This window comes from Arabidopsis thaliana (genome assembly GCF_000001735.4).
Source record: "Arabidopsis thaliana chromosome 1 sequence".
Taxonomy (NCBI): domain Eukaryota; kingdom Viridiplantae; phylum Streptophyta; class Magnoliopsida; order Brassicales; family Brassicaceae; genus Arabidopsis; species Arabidopsis thaliana.
This window is the reverse complement of record NC_003070.9, coordinates 21,669,414-21,690,626: the sequence shown is the minus strand read 5'-3', so window position 1 is coordinate 21,690,626 and position 21,213 is coordinate 21,669,414. Positions and strand designations below refer to the sequence as shown.

The 21,213-nt window shown below is 33.7% G+C and overlaps 3 protein-coding genes across 4 annotated transcripts; all 3 read right to left on the bottom strand.

Moving 5' to 3' along the window:
- Positions 1-336: 336 nt before the first annotated feature.
- Positions 337-1,692, bottom strand: XW6 (Ribosomal protein S5 family protein). The gene is made up of 2 exons (NM_104618.3): positions 820-1,692; positions 337-703 (listed from the first exon to the last, which is right to left on the bottom strand). The coding sequence occupies exons 1-2, from the start codon at positions 1,510-1,512 to the stop codon at positions 542-544; spliced, it is 855 nt and encodes a 284-aa protein (NP_176134.1). The 5' UTR covers positions 1,513-1,692; the 3' UTR covers positions 337-541.
- A 575-nt stretch (positions 1,693-2,267) lies between these two features.
- RXF12 (glycosyl hydrolase family 10 protein / carbohydrate-binding domain-containing protein) lies at positions 2,268-6,364 on the bottom strand. 2 transcript variants are annotated; one of them, NM_001333829.1, is made up of 8 exons: positions 6,022-6,364; positions 5,847-5,891; positions 5,336-5,715; positions 5,113-5,266; positions 4,606-4,949; positions 4,346-4,523; positions 3,610-4,149; positions 2,268-3,545 (listed from the first exon to the last, which is right to left on the bottom strand). In NM_001333829.1, exons 1-8 carry the CDS (start codon positions 6,088-6,090, stop codon positions 2,418-2,420), a joined length of 2,838 nt encoding a protein of 945 aa, NP_001323263.1. In that variant the 5' UTR covers positions 6,091-6,364; the 3' UTR covers positions 2,268-2,417. The 2 variants fall into 2 exon arrangements, with proteins under 2 accessions (NP_001323263.1, NP_176133.1); NM_104617.4 differs by having other exon boundaries at positions 2,306-3,545; positions 6,022-6,061.
- Positions 6,365-10,107: 3,743 nt separating this feature from the next.
- On the bottom strand, positions 10,108-14,239 carry AAP1 (amino acid permease 1). Its single transcript, NM_104616.5, has 6 exons — positions 13,656-14,239; positions 12,369-12,462; positions 12,012-12,226; positions 11,691-11,833; positions 10,831-11,058; positions 10,108-10,742 (listed from the first exon to the last, which is right to left on the bottom strand). The coding sequence occupies exons 1-6, from the start codon at positions 14,002-14,004 to the stop codon at positions 10,314-10,316; spliced, it is 1,458 nt and encodes a 485-aa protein (NP_176132.1). The 5' UTR covers positions 14,005-14,239; the 3' UTR covers positions 10,108-10,313.
- Between the last annotated feature and the right edge of the window lie 6,974 nt (positions 14,240-21,213).

Sequence of the window (21,213 nt, the reverse complement as noted above, 5' to 3'; positions counted from 1 at the left end):
ATGTTGATGATCAGTCATCTTAACACTCTTATTATTTTGGTGATCACAAAAACTAACTTGATTCTTCAATTGACGTTCGGTTCAGCTGCATTTCAACTCATTTCTTTCATTTCAGTTCCGAATCAGAAAGGTTTTTCAATTTTACTTTCACTTCAGCTTGATTTCAGTATACATGACCAAGCAAAAGCGCAGATGGCATGGAAGCCAAACATTGTAAGTTTTGTACCATAAGAGATAAGTTCATGTTACTTGCACAATCAAAGATGACAAGTTTTATTTATTGGTCAGTCTAGAATGAATGAATAAGTCTCTGATATCAGCGAGCAGCTCAGGTCACGTGTAGTATGTTGTTACCAGTAACACTAGAATCTATTGCAAAAGCTATTTCATTGAAATTTGCATTAAGGCAAACATCTAACAAAATCCAAAACAGTAACGAAACCACCAATAACAAAACTCATAGATAATCAAGAAAAAAAAATACTCTTTTTCAAAGTAGGAATTAGTATTAAGAACAACCAAAACTTATCTCATGAAGGTCTTAAGCTTGGTCTTCACCCTCCGTGATAACCTTGGTTGCAGAAACAGCCTTAGTCGACAAGAAATCAGTGTGCTCTTGGTAGGGCGATCTGGAGAATCTAGTCTCTTTCCAGAACTCTGGTGTAAGGAACCCATATGTCTTCTGTAAGCAGTCAAACGTCGCCTGCATCATAACACCAACAACATCAACACAATGGTTAAAGATGAATCACAGAATTCTTCAGCTAAACATAATCAAACACATCAATGAATCTGCCAAAAGAAGGACCAAAATCAAACCTTGACAAAGTTTCCAAGAGTTTTAGTAGATCCTCTGGAAGAAGTAAAGACATCATCAATACCAGCGAACTGAAGAACCTTCTTAGGAACCCTAGCAGCAACAATACCAGAACCTCTCGGAGCAGGAACCATTCTCACAGTAACAGAGCCACACTTCCCAGTAACCTTACAAGGCACAGTGTGTGGCTTCCCAATCTTATTCCCCCAGTAACCTCTCCTCACCGGAACAACAGAGAGCTTAGCAAGAATAATAGCTCCTCTAATGGCAGTAGCAACTTCCTTAGAACACTTGACACCCAAACCAACATGACCATTACCATCACCAACAACAACAAAGGCCTTGAATCTAGTCCTTTGACCAGCTCTGGTTTGTTTCTGAACAGGCATGATCTTCATAACCTCGTCTTTCAACGTAGGACCAACAAGATGATCTATGATTTGGTACTCCTTTACTGGGAGAGAATGGAGATAGATCTGCTCTAGCTTCGTTATTTTATTGTCAGCCACTAGACGACCTAGTTTGGTCACTGGAACCCATTTCGTTTCTTCCGAGGCACGGCCTCCACGTCTTCCACGGCCTCTTGGACCACGATCACGGCCACGGCCACCTCCACGTCCACCGCCGAATCCACGTCCGAAGTCACCACGGTCACCGCCACGCTCTGCGCCGCCTTCTCCTCCTCTTTCCGCCATTTTCGATGAAATTCAGAGAAATGAAACGCTTCTTCCTCAGAGAAAAACCCTAGGAACGGCGCTTGAGCAACAAAAAGGTTATTAAGATTCTTTGACAAATATCTGTGGGCTTTTTTAAGGCTTTAATTTCTGCAAACCAAATATTGGGCCTTTTGCTATTCTTCTTACCATTGCCCATTGTACTGCTAAAGCTATCTATGCTTTCAAATTCGAATTGACGACGATTAACGTTAATGATATCTCTAATTATGTAGATAGCTTGGCTTGTTTACCAATTTGACAGGGCTAGCTGACGCCTAATGGTAAAATCATTAATAAGTGGATAGTAAGTTAAAACAGTGAGTGAATTTGTGCAGAAAAAAAACATGGTATCAAATTAGGAAAAAGACTCGAAAATTTTACAACAAAAAAACACAATACTATAGAGAAATTTTATCTCAAGAGAACGAAGTGACATTTATTAAATGCAACCGACTTTAATTTGAATCTATAACAAAAACATATGGATGGAAATTAAAAAATTTAAACAACTAATGACTAGTTAGTAAGTCCAAGTTAAAGGCTAAAGACTAGAGTTGTTGGTAAACTTGCTTGTAAACTTGGTTCTACGGGGTAATGATGTCTAGAAGTAAGGTATAGGTGTAAGTGCAAGTGTGTGTATGTATAATGAAGTTAGTATAAGTAAACTAGTATAAGTATATTTATGTTGTGTTGTGTCTTGCAGAAACAGTCCTTTGATCCAATATTATCAATGTAGAAGATTAAAGTAAAAAACGTTTCTTGTTTTCTATTTAGAACAATGAAACTATCAAGAGAGACTTTTATTTTGTTTTCAATAAATAAACACCACAGTTTCAGCAAACTGGAAATCTAGACATACATTAGCACATGTACAAGCGTCACAATCACAAACCTTGAAGATCAACAGTAATAACCTGAGACGAATCTTCCTTATCAACACCAAACGTCTTCAGAACCTTACTAGATGAAGTAGTAATCACTTCAACGGCATAATTTCCACTATACCCTCTAAACGGAAACGCACCGTTTTGATCAATATGTCCATTAGCATGAGAGAGCCAATCTTTTTTCACAGCCAAAAACCTTTTACCAGCTTCATTAACATCTCCTTCTGCATTCACCAAATGAGAGTTGTCTCTGCTCATAAACAACTCCCAAAATCCCCATAACATTATACCTTCCACCGCGGGATGTCCAAAAGCTTCCCACATCATTACTTCCAAATCATCTGCCCTTATGTGCTCATTGACCGAGGAGACATCCAATTCTGTGAACCATATTGGTAAACCGAGAATTCCTAGTTTGTCTAGGGCTGAACATACAATTGGACCCACCGGACTGTCGATATGGCCTTGAATCCCGATTCCTCCTACCGGCGCACCCTTTTCTTGCAAGTCAAGAATCTGTTCCGTGTACTTTTCGGGGCAGGATTTTGGGTCACACCCGTCTTCTATGTGGTAGTCGTTCACAAACAATGTCGCAGATGGGTCTAGTTGGTGCGCGGTTTTGAACATGTTGACTCTAATGTCTTTGCCTAGCTTATCTTGGTAGAATGATCCATGTAACATCTCATTGTTCACGTCGTAATGTTTGAATTTTCCCTTGTACCGGTTTAGAAGATCGGTTAGGCGGTTTTGCACCGCGTTGTTTAAGTCGGTTTGGTTCATATTTTGGATCCATTGCTGAACAGTTGCTTGAACTTCCCAAAAGATACAATGTCCTCTTGTTTCTATGTTGTTGCTACTGCACAAGTTGAGCATATCATCTGCGTCTTGGTAATTAAGCTTCCCTTGTTCTGGTTCCGTCCAGTACCATTTCAATTCGTTAGCGAAAACCGCCCAATTAAAGTTCTTTAAGAAGAAATCGACGAAATCTTCGTTATCTATATTTGATCTGCTAATGCAAGTCCCCACCGGGAAGCTATTTCTTATCTGTCGAACTCTAACACTAGCTCCAGAAAATTTGCTAGAATCAACACCAGCAAACTTGAGGATAACGTCACGCTTACGGATCTGCATTTCAAGAAAGTTACTATTAAGTCTCATTGCTTGTTTGAAAGCAGAGTTTTTGTGTTACCTTGTCACATTGTCTTTTCAAATGTTTTATTCTCGCGAGTCGATCGACGGGAAAAATCTGCAATCCCGCGACCATGAGATCAATGCCGGAAGAAGGGCCTTGAACGTAAACCAAAGCCTTAGATGGGTTCTTCTCAATTCGAAAAGAACCGCCAATTTCATGCCATCTATCATCGTTGATCTCTACCTGTCCTCCATTTACCCATTGGCTATCGATACCAAGTGCGACATTAACATTTTGCGGACTATTAATGCCAGAACCAACTTTGACCCAAACTGATATTTGGTACGTCAAGAAAAGCTTAAGTTTATCAGTGATCATTTGTGCTGGACCCATCCATGTCTGTGTTCGGTTAGTCACAAGTATATAGCGGCCACTTAGACGCTCGTGTGCTCCAAGCGAGTCTCTTGCCATCGGAGGAAGGATCCGAGGTGACCCTTCCGCCACACTTAGCGTGCAGTTCCCTAATGAAAACCATCCGTTGGTCGTATCATCACTTAAATGACTATTTGTGAGTATGTTTACTCCAAATGCAGGATTCTACGAGAAAAAAACAAAACAACACGGATTAAGACATCGATTATTTGTTTACGTTTTCCAAATTAAACAACAGTCTTCAGAACAAAATTATTTTGCTAAATTGTTTATTCTTTAGAAAATGTTATATTTGTTTAGAATATTTTGTTCACCTATAATTTTACGGCGGTGAAAATGTGAACTGGATCTTTGGACTTACCTCAATAGACGGGGGTGGTGAAGGAGGAATTTTCTCGGCGTGTTTTACAGTTAAGCTATTGAGAAGAATATCGGTTCCTGGAGGTGGACCTTCGATGTAAATGACTACCCGCGATGCAGAACCGTTGAGGAGGAACTTCCCTTTCAAATGTATCCACTCTTTGTCTGTTGCTTGCACACTTTTAAGGAAACAAAAAGAGAACTACTTCAGCAGTTAACCATGATTCATGAATAGGAGAATGTGATACATTAAATACTAACGTGGAAATGCCAATGTATTGATCACGTTGATTTGGATTTTGGACCCATAGAGTAGCTTGTACAGTAGCTGTTGTCACATTGTTTCCATAAATACGAACAACCGCGGTTGCTTCATATACACGTTTTCTCTGAACTTTCCCGGTGATCTCTTGCTGAATACCGTTCCAGTTCTGCGTGCGTTCTGTAGCCGAAGCGAAAACCTTCCCGGATTCTGGTACTATCTTTCCATCAGCCATTGAGTCATGCAACACAATCTTGCAGCTTCTCCCAGACCAGTTATTTAGTCCATCTTCAAAGTTTGGGTTCACTACAATAGTCTCATCTTCAGCAGTAACACGCTCCAGCTTTAAAGTGTTAACACAATTCCAAACAGGAAAACAAATGAAAATTTATTTAAATTACTAATTATACTAGTGTGATCATTTGGAATAATTAACCTATTGTAACATGTTACATTTATCTTTGAGTTTTACATGTTACAATAGGTTATTTGATTAATTTACATACCTCAGGCTCGCTTTCGCGGTGGATGGTAACAGACTGTATGAGAAGATCGATCCCCGGTGACGGGCCTTCCAAATAGAATACAACTTTTTCTGGTAAGCTAGGTAACGAGAACATGCCTTCTAGTCTCACCCACTTCTCCTTGAAGACACAAGTTCTGCAAATTCAAAATAAAATGTTATCTTTTTGTCTCAACACTAATTAAGATCATAGAAAAAGGCCGTACTTTGCTATGAACTGATAGTTTGTTTGAGATTGTTGGCTTTCGAGCTTCAAGGTGGCCATAACCTCCACCAATCCATGCACCGGTCCAGAGACAGCAACAGTTGCTGAAACTTTATAAAGACTACAAGGTTTTACTCTGTTTGTGATGTCTTGCTCCAAGCCTTGCCAAGTTTCTTTCCTGTTCTTGACAACTACATAGCTACCACACTTTGACGGGTCTAAAACACCGTGAGAGACATTAGACTCAGCGGTGACAACAAAGGCCTCACAGCAATTCGGATGCCACGAATGCATCCCGGAAGAGAAGTCATGATTCACAATTACATTGGTGCGATCAGAACCAATTATAGATGCTACATTGTTGTTGTTCTGTTTTTCAGGCTGTTCAAGAAATGATTAAACAGAGAAAGGTAAGACTAAAAGATTCAAAAGTTTAACTTAGAAATGAAGAAAGTGTCTGAAAAGATGAACAAGACTTGGCAACGAAGAAAGGAACATATCCAAACCCTAACCTCTTCATTGTCTTTTCTTGAAACCTCCATGCTTTCTCTTGATTTCTAACATAACATAACCCAAAAGGAGAATCAGACCCAGATCAAATCAAGAGAAATTGGCTAATGGGTAACAGAGAAATTCTAAGAAAACACACAAAGATTTAATCTTTTTTGTTAAGGGAAAAAGACAAACCTTGTCTGGATTTCGATCTCCGTTCTTATGTATTTTGTTTGAGAAGCAGCAAACAGTGAATCTCTTCATTATATAGACGCACAGAGATCAGTTTTTGTGTGATTCTTGGTGGATTTTTCAAATTGATCGCAAGGATTTAAGTGAACTCCAAGAAAAACTCGCGGGACCAGCTAACCAACCAAATTTTTTTATTTTTTTCTTTTTCTTTCTAAACCTCTTAAACCTGAAGAGCAGATAAAGCGTTCAGTTTTCTGGGTTTTGATGTTGTCTCTTGGAGGTTGTGCTCTGAAAAAGTCGGTAAAGCTATTTAAATACGGCAGACATTATATAATTTTTAAGTCTTAATTTTGTCTTTTGTTTTTTTCATATTTTTAGTAGTACTTAAGTATAATTTAATTATATTTATTACTTTTTTGCAAAACAATAAATTATTTCCTTTTACTATTAAATTTCCTACTCCGTCTGTTCATAATTAATTCAAGTTTTGGAAAATAATTTGATCATATTGGTGAAATAAATTATTTCATTTTTCATTATAGAAAAATGAAATGTCATCAACAATATATTTTTTAAAAATTGATATTTGCTTGATGGTCTAAATATTTAACTAATTAAGGTGAGTTCTACAGCTAAATACTGCAAGCTATGAAACTTATACATAGCCATACAAATATTCAACCATAATTTAAAATTGTCAGAAATACGCTTGAGTTCGAGTTCAAGATGTCATATTTTACATAACCGTTCACGCATTGGAAAAAGAAGAAGAAAGTGGATAGCTGATTACTTTAAGCCATATCCATGGGTAGTAATCGTTTTTCTTTTTCTTTGGAAAATCATTAACCCTTGAAAAAATAACAAGTTACAAAAGGGAAACATTGTTTGTTAAGTATTACCTAATTACAAAAGGTAAAGATTATTTATTTGTTAAGTATACACAATTAACAAACCCAACACCCACTAGCTGAACTAATGTACTAGATGATTCTTTTATAAGAAAACCTCAACTTTGGACATAATAACTTAACATGCTCGAGTCCTAGAATTAAAAGATTATGGGTAAAAAGACAAAAAGTAAAAGCGGACGGACTTACAGTATTATAATGGACTTATTTTATTATTTATTTTTATTTTTTTAATACTAGGAGGTTTTGCGCCGAAATCCATAATCCTTCGAGATTCGAAATTAAAGCATGTAATATTAGTTTCGTCACAAGCATCATTCGAACCAGCGAACTCTAAGCTTCGTTTAGAGTCTTAATAATTCGAACCAGCGAACTCTAAGCTTCGCCTAGAATCTTAACAAGTTGATATAATTAACGATACTTGGTTATGTTTTATTATTGACTAAAACCCATAAAACTTTAGGACCGGCCAAGTTGTTAGTTTTGTTGATGACTTAAAGTAAAATCTGTTAACAATTTGCGAGAAACAAAAGGGGAAAAGGAAGGTAAGAGGTTATCATCTTGAGGAAGAACAAAACTTCAAAGATTGGTTTGATCTCCCAACTTGCTAATTTCTTCTAATTGATTATACTTGGATAGCTTGGATTAGAAGCAAACTATTGCTTTGTACTCTAATCATTCGAGGAACGTTAGTTTCGAAAGATCTTTATTCAAATGGCTAGTATATTAGTACATTGACTCAACCTTTTGAAGCTTTATCTACAAAATAAGTATTTTTTTTTCTTTTCTTTTTTGGTTTAGCAGTTTAGGTTAACTTTCAAGTAATTGTGAGCCAAGGACCCAAGTTTTACTTAAATATCTCTGTCGAAATGCAAGTTTTTCTTAAATCTCTTCCAATGGGTACTTGAACTAAGGGTACTAACAAGGTCCTAGGAAGCGCCACTAAATTAAGAGCTAGTTGGTTACAAAATGAGTTATCTTCAAGAAAAAAAAATATAAGTAATAAACATCATACAAATAGTCTTCATAATTGTGTCGATCTTTTATAGATTAGGAGTAACGGACTTCTACAATGCTTTCCTCGACGTGTTCATTCATTTTGGTACTGTTCTTTTAGACGTTTAGATGCTACAACTAGATGCAAAGAAGTCATTTCGATAGACTAGTTGCCTTCTGACGGTGGTAGGTTGTTGTCTAATGGTGCGACATGCATAAGGATGTCAAAATGGGTAACCCAACTCAACTCAACTCATAATCAAATGAGTTTAGGGTTAAATGAGTTATGGGTTGACCCAACTAAGTAATAATTTAATTAATTATTATTATGAAATAATAATAAATAATTATCATTATTAATAAATTATTAATTTATTATCATCAAACTTAGAATATTTACGGATTCCACTTTTTACGGATTTACGTTTTTGGCGGGAAAATTACGAGTTTACGTTTTTGGCGGAAAAATCACGGGTTTACGTTTTTGGCAGGAAAATTACAGGTTTACGTTTTTGGCGAGAAAATCACGGGTTTATGTTTTTAGCGGAAAAATCACGGGTTTACATTTTTGGAGGGAAAATTACAGGTTTACGTTTTTGGCGGGAAAATCACGGGTTTACGTTTTTGGCGCGAAAATTACGGTTTACGTTTTTGGCGGAAAATTACGGATTTACGTTTTCGGCGGGAAAATCATGGGTTTACGTTTTTGGCGAAAAAATTACAGGTTTACGTTTTTGGCGAGAAAATTACGGGTTTACGTTTTTGGCGGGAAAATCACGGGTTTACGTTTTTGGCGGGAAAATCATGGGTTTATGTTTTTTGGTAGAAAAATTACGAGTTTACTTTTTCTCAATTTCATCGCTTGTATATTTAAGAAATTTGGAAAAATATTAATTTTATTAAATTGGTTTAGATGTGTTGGTTAAGCTTAAATTGGCATTGGTTTAGAGATTTTACTTGGTTTAATTCAATTTTACAAAACTTGATGGGTTAATTGGGTAAACCATTGAAACCATTAAACATTACAACCCAACTCATTTAACTCATCAAACCAATTGACCCAATAACCCATTTGACCCATCAACTCATTTGAGTCAAAAACTTTAACTCATTAGGATTCATGGGTTGAGTTAAGTTGAGTTGACCCATGAATTTTGACCCATTTTGACACCCCTAGACATGCATCATGCATGATGGCTGTAGAGGTAGTTTTAAGTACGTAATATATTCGGATTCTCTTTTAGATAACTCTGAGTGGTTTTCTTATACTCAAGTCTCCTTTCATATCGCGTGATCTGGTCTTTTGCTTTCTTTCTCCGGTACCGCTAGAAAAGAAAAAATAATTGATGAAGCTGGAGTTAGTTTTTGTAAGTAATAAAATTTAGATGTTCTCAAGTTTTTTCATAAGTGACAATCGGCTTGCTATATTTGAGAGTTGAATCCACATGAAAGGGAACTAGCAAAACTGATATGAAATTCAGGTTTTGTTCTAAGATGATTTGTGAAAAGTTGGTTGTCACATTTCTAAACTAATGAAGCAAAATGTAAATAATAACTTTTGACTAAAATTAAAGCTTATATACTCTAATATTAAAAAGAAAGAAGAACCGAAGCAAAGGGTTTTTACAAGATGGAGATTCGGAGTGGCGCGGACACTAAGTTTTGGTATAATAACTGGAGTTCAAAGGGATGCCTACATGATATATTGAGAGACAGAGGATTTTGGAAATAAAAGCCACAACTGTTGCGGAGCTCATAGCTACTATGATAAGGTCATTATGACTTTAGAAGTTCAAGTTAATTATTGAAAAAGAAAAAAAGAACTAACGGTGATACGTTACAATATGATGGCATCTATTAAGAGTCATCAAAATGTTTTTCGTTGTTCTTTTGTCTTTTAGTATTATGGTGGTTACAACGCTGCATTCAACACCAATCAACTGTCAAGCTGGGAATGACATTTAGAGGAAGCCACTAGGCTATCAACTCTTGTCAAATGTCAACAAAATGTTAAAAACTTTAAAGAAATTGTCAGATAAAAATATAAGGCCTTATGGCCAAAATGTTGGCTAGTAAGAAGTCCACCAATGCATTAGTTACTGTTTAGGGCCTACCAAAACTAATCACTTTTACTCGAATTTGGCTTGTTTTCAGTTAAATCTGGTCTCAAAATAGTTATAATATATAGAAGTGTATATTATTAAGCTCTTCTGGTTTGTATGATCAAATTATATTTGGAAGAGCTCATATGTATTAGATTGAAAGATGTAGATACAGAGAGATTCATGAAGTTTTAGCAATAAAGCATTCTCATTGGATTTAGACACCAGATAGTTTAACAGAAAGACCAAACTACTACATATATTTTTGACTCTCTTGAGGATCTCAAACTCACTCATGCATAGTCCGGAAGGGCTTGTAGGTTTTGACACTACTTATAAGTCCTGCGATGGATCCGGCTGCAGCTAAGAGCGAGACGATCAAGCAAACATAGCACATCGTTTTCAGCGCAATCCATCTAGCAGAGTACTTCTTAATCTTGGTTTGTGCAATGTGCATCTCCACAGGGAAATAAACCGTTAAAGGCCAGAAGGAAGCTGCTCCGATAAGACCTAAGATCGCGTTGAAGAAAGGGAATATCATAGCTACAACAGTGGTTATAACCACATAAGCTGTCCTCCACACCAATCTGAAGAGGCTAATGTTGAATTTTCCAAGGAAAGGTACGTTTACTGAATATTCAGAAGTGATGAACTTGTTGTCTGGATAGTTTCTGTTGCATTTTTTCTCAACAAACTGGAATATCGGCTGCGCGAACACCTGAAAATGTTATATGGTTCGTTTCATTAGCCAACCATGAGAAAGTGAGAAAAAAAAAACGATCTCTCTTCTTGGTTTTGGGTTTTACCTGATAGGCACCAATAAGGTGGACAGCGATGCAAGCGTTTGCAAAGTCAATGAGCCAAAAGGGCTCGAAAAACCCGAAATCTGTGAGGAAATCTCCAGGGGCATTGTTTCCAAATGCAGCATAGCCGATGCATCCACATAAGATGTAGAAAAAAGTGGTGGTTGATACTCCCACAAGACTTGCTCTTTTCATGGCTTTGTTCTCAGCTGGGCTAGATCTTAGTGTATCCTGCAAAAAACATAAAACTTTCACCGTTAGTGATACAATACTCCAATCTTTAATTTTGGTAAACAGTTTTGAACTAGGTCCATTATTTCCTTGGGTCAGAGACCAGAACTAAGTTAGTCCCCTCCCCATCAGCCATCACCGATGCTTAAACTCGGGGACCTTCCCGGCTGATCCACATCTCAGACACTTTAATCCAAAAATATTCTTGGTTAATTTGTAAAACTATTTTTTATCATACTGCCGCTACCCGGTCGACATATACACAATGGTACCAAATACCGTACATGACAAGTCATTAAATGGTGAAAGCTACGATCATTAAGAGACAAAATTTTATGAGTTGTAGTGTCAACTCAGTAAGCTAACTCTGTTGATAAGAATATCATATCATTGTTTGTTGTGGAGAAGAGATTGACAATATCTTTGAATGTGACTCTTTGTCCTTTATAAGCACATGTTTTACCTTTAAGCTAAAAGACAGATTCTTTACTTTTTGACTCTTTTGGGTAAAGAAAAAAAAAAGTGGTCCATAGGGAATCGATTGTCGTTGTCAATAATCTCTACCCACAATTCTATTAAGAGGTTTATATTCAAAGCTTAAAAGACTTTAAAAATTGACTGAGATAACTTGCCTGAATCTCGATGAGAACCGTGGCATAAGCATAGGCGAACGCTATGTCCCCAACCGCTTGAAACGATCTCCATATCTTTTGAGCTGCGGTTACATCTACTCCAACCGCTGTGCCCGTCATACTCGTCTTACCCACTTTCCCACCTTTTTCATATTGTAACATATGAACCGTTAGTTTTGTAAATGGTCTTATGACTTTTAACAGTAGATAAATTGGTGTGCAACTAATTAATCATGTCAAGATTGTTACAACTATTGAAATAAGAGTACTTAAAAAATGGCAGCTATGCAACTAATCAAAACTTTTAAGAATTGCATGTACCTGCGACGGTTGCGATGGCTAGACCGATTCCAATAGTTGCATAAGTAAAGGACATGACCGCGGCCATAATGGAAAGAAAAGAGAGCTTGTGGAAATTTGGGATCTGGCTAAGAATAACCTGAATAATGCCAAAAACCGCCATATACGGATAATTCGATATAGTACAATCCGCAGTGTGCCCTTTATCGTGGAAGCAGTTCGATTTCCCTACCGCTCTGTTTAAACACCAAACCAACTACATCAGTATTTGTTCATAGCTTATATAACTCTTCTTATCAAATTGTAACAAGAAAACAATTTACATTAAATTTTGTAACGGTATAAAGTAAGAACATATTCACATTGTAGTTGACTTACACCAAACTAATAGAAGCAGTGATGGTGTAACCAACAGTGACCCCAATCAGATTCCCATATTGTGCCACTCCACAGAGCTGCACTTTCCTACCACCTGTCATATGTACAATAATTGCAAAAGTATTATTTATTTATTACTTCTGTTTTTAAGCTATTAATTAATTTTCTGTTTCATAAAGAAAACACAAAACACTCCACGGAACTATGTTATAATATATCTATTTGTTATATACATCAACATCCAAAACCAACAATAATGCTAATACTACAAAAACGGTTGCCTCATATGTCAAAATGTTCTTTTTTTTTCTGTTTTCCTTGGTTTTCACAATTTGGCTCAATAAACAGTCCAAAATTTAATTAGTAAATTTAGTTTGACAACCAGCTAAAGATATTATTGATTGACTAAGATAAAGTTTCAGCCTAATTAATTATTTCAACAAACATAGACCATAGTGTATAATTGGGAATTAAATGGACGGTTACCAAAGTTTTATATCTAGCCAAAATATTTATGTTTAAAATAGAAATAGAGCAATTTGAGGCAATTACAATCCACAGTTTTTTCCTCTGAAATTGCAGGGATTTAAAGGAAACACAGAAAATAAGAAATTTCCATTTATTACATCTTCAATTCTATCCACAAACAATTGGTTGCACAAATCTCTAATTTCTAATGAACCAAACATAACATATGGAGTAGAATATTTTTTTTCTTAATAATAATAGAGGCCACAAAAACAAACAATTTTTCCCATTAGATATATCTTTGAGAAAAGATATAACCAAAGCATCACATTTTTTGTAATATCAATGAGTATCTCATAAACACCAAACTTGTTGTATCTCAAATTGATGCAAAACAGGACTGTCGCTATTGATCGACATCAATCTTTAATAATTATTTAATTTTGCTTTTCTAACCTCAATAATTCTTCCGACAGAAGTCATCCTAAACTAAAATACTACACAAAGTACAGTATCAAATAAAACAGAACCATACCTTAAACCAAAAAAAAAGTTACTTTTTTAACAAAAATGAAAATTTCGTAAAGAACCCTTTTTGACAAAAAAAATAAAAAAATTGGTGTATAAAGTGTTGATTTTTAAAAAACAATCTGTTTCACAAGAAAACAAAAGATAGAGAATCTTATGAAGTCATGGTAATAAATTGGTCAAGAATTTTGTGTTTGCTTTATGACATATGAATTTTTTTCATATTTTTGATATTCTATCAATTTACTTTACAAGAAAAACTAAATAAAGGGGAAAAAAATATAAACATACCGAGGTAAGATCGAACAACGTCCATGTAAGTGTAATTCCGTTTTCCGGTGACGGGATCCGGCGCACGGTAGCAATCGGCAAGCATGGTGGAGGTGAAGTAAGTAATGAACGAGAAAATGAGTAAGATCGATGTCCCTGCGATCCAACCAAGCTGAGCTATAGCCCATGCTAAAGACAACACTCCGGAGCCTATCACCGCCGTGATAATATGCGCACTCGCCGTAAGCCACGTCCCGGTACGCTTCTCTCGACCATCTTCATCGACGTTCTTTGTCGGGTCCGACACGGTGTAGGCATCGCCGGATTCCGCCGTGGAGTGGTTGTGTCCTTCTGTGTTGAAACTCTTCATAGTGATGAGAGAAAGAGAAAGAGAGAACAAGAAGAAGATAAAATAAATGTTTTAAGTCAGAGAGAGAGTAAATGAAGAAGTCTAATTATAGTCAACAGATTTGTGTTTGCATAATATCATATATATAGACATACTTGTATATGTATGTAATGAAGTTTTTAAGCATATATGCCAACAAGACGTATACGTAAAAAAATACGTTATACGTGTTCGATTTTTAACTTTTATTGTTAAATGTTATAAATGTTTTAGTTAAAGAAAAAAAAATGTTTATTTAATATAGTTTCGGCTTGGGATGTGTAAATTGCTTTTGGACTAGACAGAGACCACATATGGAGGGACGATTTTAATGTTCAGATTCTGTAATAATTATTCTTCTTTTTTATTCTGACAGTTAATTTGGAGTAATATATAGAAAAATATTTTATATTTAGATTTGTTGATATAATGACTTTTTGTAACTACAAAGTACAAAATACAATATTTTTATCATATATATAATGTAGAAAAAAATCTTCAAAATTAAATGCTATATTTTTCCTTTTTGAAATTTACAGATACATTTCTAAGAACTTGTAAAACTAATTTATAGTGTTCTAAATAAATATTATTTACTCCTTAAATTCATAAAACACTTTATAATTTTTTAAAAATGTCAAAAAAAAAAATTTAATTAAAAATATCTTAATAAACAAGTTATACAAACTTTTGGGTTTACAGATTTTTGAAGATGACACCAAAAGAAAATGAAAACAAAAAACAAATTATTATATTGTTATGCCTAAATGAGAAAAAGGTATTCAAAGATGCAACCTAATTATGAAGACTTCTTGAACTCTAATGAATTCCCTAAATTGGATATACAAAATCTCTATGGTTTGGTTTTTTTAACGAGTTGAAGATCATCAAATTTGGCATTACAGATTAGAAATTATGGACAATCGAAGACGACAAATAAAAATAAATAATGGGGTAAAATTCATGTATGTAGATCATTTAACAATTTAAGTTGATGTTAATATAATTTTTTAATAAGATAACATCGGTTTGATATTTGACACTACAGTTGGGCCAAGAGAATCTAATAACCCCGATAAAACAGATTTGACCTAAATATATATCGTTTCTGCGAGAACCCGTCCTGTTAAGTGCTCTCCCATGTTAAAAAAAAACACTATTTTTAAAAAAAAAAAAAAAATGTTAATATATCGAGAATAAAATAACAAAATACTTTCGTATCAATTACCAAGTTTCATAAATCCATATATAATGAAAATTTGGGTAGATTCATGAATTATTCCAAATTCTCATAAACTCATTCATACAAGAATAATAGAAATCATGTTGGAACTCTCATTCTCTTAATGTTTTTTTCTCGTTTAGTTAGGAGTTAGTTTTTCGTACTACTTGGTCGAACATACCTAGTTGTTTTTCAAACGGCTTATATATAATGTATCCTAAGAGCTAACAAATCCTTGAACCATTCTTTCAGTTAATTGAGGGAATCAGAAAGTCAGAAGATACTACTTATTTAAGCATCTTGAAACGACGAGAGAAGCTACTTATCTACCATAAATAACTTTGATTTATTTGATCTTCAAATTTTGGTTTTCAATGTTCTACCAAAATAAAACTAAAAAATAAACAAATTTAAGGTTTGAGTTTGATGAAGAGTAAACGTGTGTTGACTGAAACAAAAAGTAAAAAGTTGAACAAAAAAACGGATGAAGGGTAAAAGCGTAAACGTAGGTTTTGGCTATTAAGAGATTACATTATCTTATAAAGGTTAATCATGCTCAATCAGGTCAAATAATGCAAATGCCCTTTGCCAGTAAAAATGTTAGACCGTGACATAGATGTCCATCGTTCTTTAATTTATATATATATTCATGTTGCTTCTTTAGAAACAAATGGTGATTTATTTACTTGTTTAATATAAGAAGAAGAAAAATCGAGTTGAAATATCATGTTCATTCTTTCTCAAAAAACAAAGTATCATCTTTATTAGCAATCAAAAATAGTTCGGTTTAACTAGTTGTTTTAATTACGAAAAAAAAAAAAAAATTTATCTAAATATGAAAAAGCTTAGTTATAGAGAAACATGGTACTTAAGTCTAATAAAGAATTAAATTGTGAGTAAGCGAATTTGGAAACCAATAATTAAAAACATTTATAGTTTTCTCAAAAGACTTCTCATTTTTCATCTAACTCTAACCACGTTTGAAAAGTCAAGTTGTGTCGAGTGTTTAATATAATTTAACTCTTTCAACGAATGAGCAGCAAATCATTGAAATTGTATATATGAAGATCATCGTCTTTTTGCTCTCGTTTATATTCATGATGCTTCTTATAAACAAATCGTGATTTATTACTTGTTAGTTAAATAAGAAGAAGAAAAAAATGTGATTTGAAATTTCATCTCTATTAACAAATAACAATAAATAGTAGTTCGGTTTAACTTGTTGTTTCAATAAAATAAAAAATAAACGGTTCCTCAACATGACTTGGAAGGAGAGGAACAACCGTTTGCACAACTATGTCTCATCCACGATCCTCAAGGTTTTCAAAGACGTCGATAGACATTAGAGACACAATTTTAGCTCGTCGTAAACATCCATCTTTTGCAAATCTGCTTCAACAATGGTTTGCGCATGAGTAATCTCTGCTTTTTCACAACTTCTTTTCATAATTAGGCTTTTTAATCTTCTTTTTTTAGTCTAATTGTAACCACTAGCTACGCCAAGCTCTTGTAAAGAAATTGTTCCTTTTGGTAATAATATTTACATTTTATCCCAAAAAAAAAACTATAATTATGAAAATATATCCCGGACGAAAAAAACTTACTTTTAGAGAAACATTGTACTAAAATTCTAATAAAGCAGCAAATTGTGAGTAAGCGAATCGGGAAACCAATAATTAGCATCATTTATAGTTTTCTGAAGAGATTTCTACTTGGTTTACCAAAAAAAAAGAAAAAAAAAAAAAAAAAAAAAGAAGATATATTTCTCCTTTTTCTCATAGCTCTAATACGCTTGAAGAGACAAGTTGTTTCAATTGTTCAGTGAAACTCTTTTCAACGAATGAACAAAAATCATTGAAATCGTATAGAAAATGGCTGAATGTTTTTTGATTGGTCAAAGGCTGATTAATTTTATAATGATTAACAAAAAAACTTTTTATGTGAAAGTTTGACTTCTTTGTCTACAGTTACGTATTAGGTGAATCACATATTCACATGGTTTTCATTGATTTATAATCGATAATTTCTAGAAAGATTCGAAACCTAATTTTTTTTAATAAAGCTTTAATAAGCAATAATGGCACTTAATGAATCTTTCAACAAATGGCATATGGAGACAGGTGTAACGTCTGAGAATCTGAGGTTCCTTGCCTAAAAAATCAAAACTTGTGGTGGCGAATCTTCACTTAACGCAAAATTGTAACCAAAAGCTATTAGGTTCATGCAAGATAATTAAGTCTAATCAACTATAATACTTAGGCTTGATAACATGGTTTATTTTATTATTTGGAAAAGTAATGGTCCAGAAGAATGTTTTATTTGATCTCACGAGTTGCCTCGTATTTGAAAATTCTTTGTATTTGAAATTGTTCTGAAAGAAACATTTATATTAATATGTGTATGTTGACTATGTACACGGATGGAGAACTGAGCGTAAAGTAGCCCCAATTTTGAAATCGATGTAAGATATAAACTTTTTATCCATTATAGGTTTTAAAATATTAGAGAGATAAAGATGGAAACAAAGTGGAAAAATAAATTTCAAAAAGAAAACAGTGATTAAATCCAACATTGCAATGCTAAATTTTGAATGTGAAAATTATGGATTTAGGTCATTCACTGAATTTTCTCATTTATTTTTTGGTCCAACGAATTCTCAAATATATGAACCTTCACTCGTAACCTCTTTGATAACTATAAACAATCTATGTGGTTTGCAAACCTTGCCTTGTATAAGTAATCAAGGATTTCTATAGATTTCGGTTTATATTTACCTAGTCATTGACAAAAAGAGGGAATGTGATTAATAATGCCCTTAAATAGTTAAATAAATAGTAAAAATCTAACAAAAATTTATCCGGGATAGATTTTAGATTGTTATGCCTTGGAATGGTTATGTATATATATATATATATATATATATATATATGTTAATTAGTAGTTCAAAACAAAGGAACACCTGAGTGAAACAGGATTTCAATGTTTTTTTTATCAAAAAAAAAAGGTTTTTGATGTTTATATTATTTCTTTCCGAAAGGTTTGTAGTTCTCAAAGCTATATATAGGTGTTATGGTGTGAAGACTGATCAACAACAAACTGATAGGTGATTTTATTTTTCTGTTTTTCCTTTACTTTTGAGTTTGGTGTGTAGTAGTGCAAGTTTGAGTTTGGTGTGTAGCATGAACAAATTTGATAATTTCAAGTTGAATATATTGAAATGAAAGTACCTAGATTGTTTTAGTAGTCTTTAACAAAAAAAAAAATGTTGCAATATTAAGTATATGTTAGTCCATTTCTACGCCCAAATTTCCATGCCGATGAAATAAAATATAGTGAAAAATGTTTCCTTTTCAAAGCTACAACTCGAAAATATAGAACTGCCACTTAAATAAAATGCATGTGTCTTTTTCGCAAATTTTTTTTTTTTTGAGCAAATTCCGCAAGTAAACTAAATTGAGAAATGAAGGTCATCGGGATATAATCTAACTAACATTAAATAAAAAGTGCATAAAATATGGTTAAAATAAAATTTTGAAAATAATGAAAACAAGTGCTTAAAAATAAGGATAAACTTTTAATATAAAGACTGTATAAAAGTAAGATGGAAGAATTTGTAATTTGAAGTTGGGAAAACATAGAAATAATATCAGAAGCTAAAAGAAAATAATATAAGGGCGGGTCATACAAAGATTGGGTATCTATCTTAACGGAGTCAAATGGTGCTTTTTTTACCATTTTATGATCATCCACTAAATCTAACCAAATTTGAATAAAAGAAATTAAAACTAAAATTTTAACGGTGTCACATGACCTCATAAAGTTCTTACTTCTTAGTGGATCCGCTCATGCTCCTACGTCGACGATCATCTAGTACATTCTCAAACCTCTTCTCTAGGAATATGGAATATCGAAACAACTAATGCATGGCTTTATTGCTAGGATCAGTCTTAACCGATAAGCTCTCGTCACTAGATATCAATCATTCTCTTCGGTAAATATTATATAAATAACTGGAAAGTGATATTGCATGTGATTTAAAAAAAAAATAACAAAATTTTGTACATATTTTATATAAATAACATGATTTTGGTATTATATCATGTTTATCATGTTTTGTTTTTTTTAATCAGTCAATCATAACTTATAAGTGTGCTTTATTAACATGTTAATCGAACACCAACCGCTACCCGGGACACTACAATGATACAAACCCAAGCGGCCTGTCAAGCAAAGATGACAACGAATAATCCCAAAAGAAAAAATAGTATATGAGAAAATCAATTAGTTTAAGAGTAATATACCGTAAAAGAAAACAATTTCCAAAACTAGCATTTAATGCGATTGAATACATCTTCTCCGACAAGAAAGAGCAAGACACTTCTATCAAATTAAATTCAAAGGATAATTAAGTGACCGACCTACATGCAATAATCCGATCCGTCGACCAAACTATACAATTACCCACATATACCTCTAAAAATAACAGTGTGAACGAATCTCTTCTAGCTATAACTAATTTTTTACATTTGTTACACGTCTTTATTCGAAGTTATCACATTTTCTTCTTCTGGCACCTTTTTGTATTTAGAAATATAGATATACGCCCTTCGAGCAACCAAAAACTGACTGCAAATACTAGGAAGCTCCTCACTACAATCTTGAGTAGATTTCTTAAAGTACTTGAGCACACTCTTTTAAGTATGATCATCAACTAGTTCAACTCACAAATAGCAGATTGAATCTTTAATCTCATACTATCTTTGGCCAGATTCGACATTTAATTACAAAAATTCGCTTTTTGAAAGTACCTAGTTGTTACAACTAGTTGTTGCAACATGTTAGTACTCGTTTAAAAGACGTTAAATTGGCGTATGCGAAACTCATCTACATCTTCCATCTTTTTCATTTTAAAGTTAAGATCTCCCATTTACGAACATCAAAACCACAAGAACATTTTTAGAGTATTAAATGAGAAGATCCCATAAGAAGTTGGTTGTGAAAAAAAAAAAATCCCATACAAAAGTTGGATAATTTGCACATCATTACCATATACCAAATAAATTACATATTATATGCATTGATTTATTTTGTTGGTGTCGTTTTCAACTTAAACAACACGTCTTCCTAATTCTAGTATTTTCAACTGTAGTTTTGTGATGACATTTTGTTTTTTTCTAAAACGTGGTTGCGGTTATCGAGAGACAGAAATTAATTTCTGAATCAAGGACACAATTCGAGAAGATAATTCTAGGTATAGGATATCAATCTGCGCAATATATTTACCAGAAAAGATTTATAGCGATACCGGTAAAGAAATAAGCAAAGTGGCTTTGGCAATGCAAAACATGGCAAAGTAATTGCCCAAACGAATTTCATTCTTTACTTTATTTAGTGCAATGTCTATTTCACTAGCTTATACTATACGTGGGAGGTTCATATTTTATAAACTTTAGGATATGATATAATTTATGAAATTCAAAGACACGTGAAAGAGTTTGGCCTATAAAGTCGACCCCACAAATTAAATTCCACATTATCAACTTATGCATGATTTTGAGTATGGAGAAAAGTACTTTGAATTTGTATGACAATTTGTTTGGGGAACCCAAATTCTCATAGTCCACCTCCCAAAAAGAACTTTTGAATTTGTAACTGACAAAAAAACACTCAATAAAATAATGAATTCAGAGAGACAGCAACAACAAATCTAAAATAAATGTAAACATAGACTGTTATGTATTTGTTGAGACAATTAACTCTGAATAAAATGGACGGTGTATCGTTAAGTAACTTTAGTGCCGACTTCTACGATTAATAATAGTCACAAAATAATAAAATAAGTTTAGTTTAAAACTTTAAATAATAAACTTGGTGTTACAAATATCACTAAAGCTCGGGATCTTATTTTCAGGTCATATCACCAGCACTCAGACCCTATCGACTGGAGTAGTTCAAACACGACTCAAATA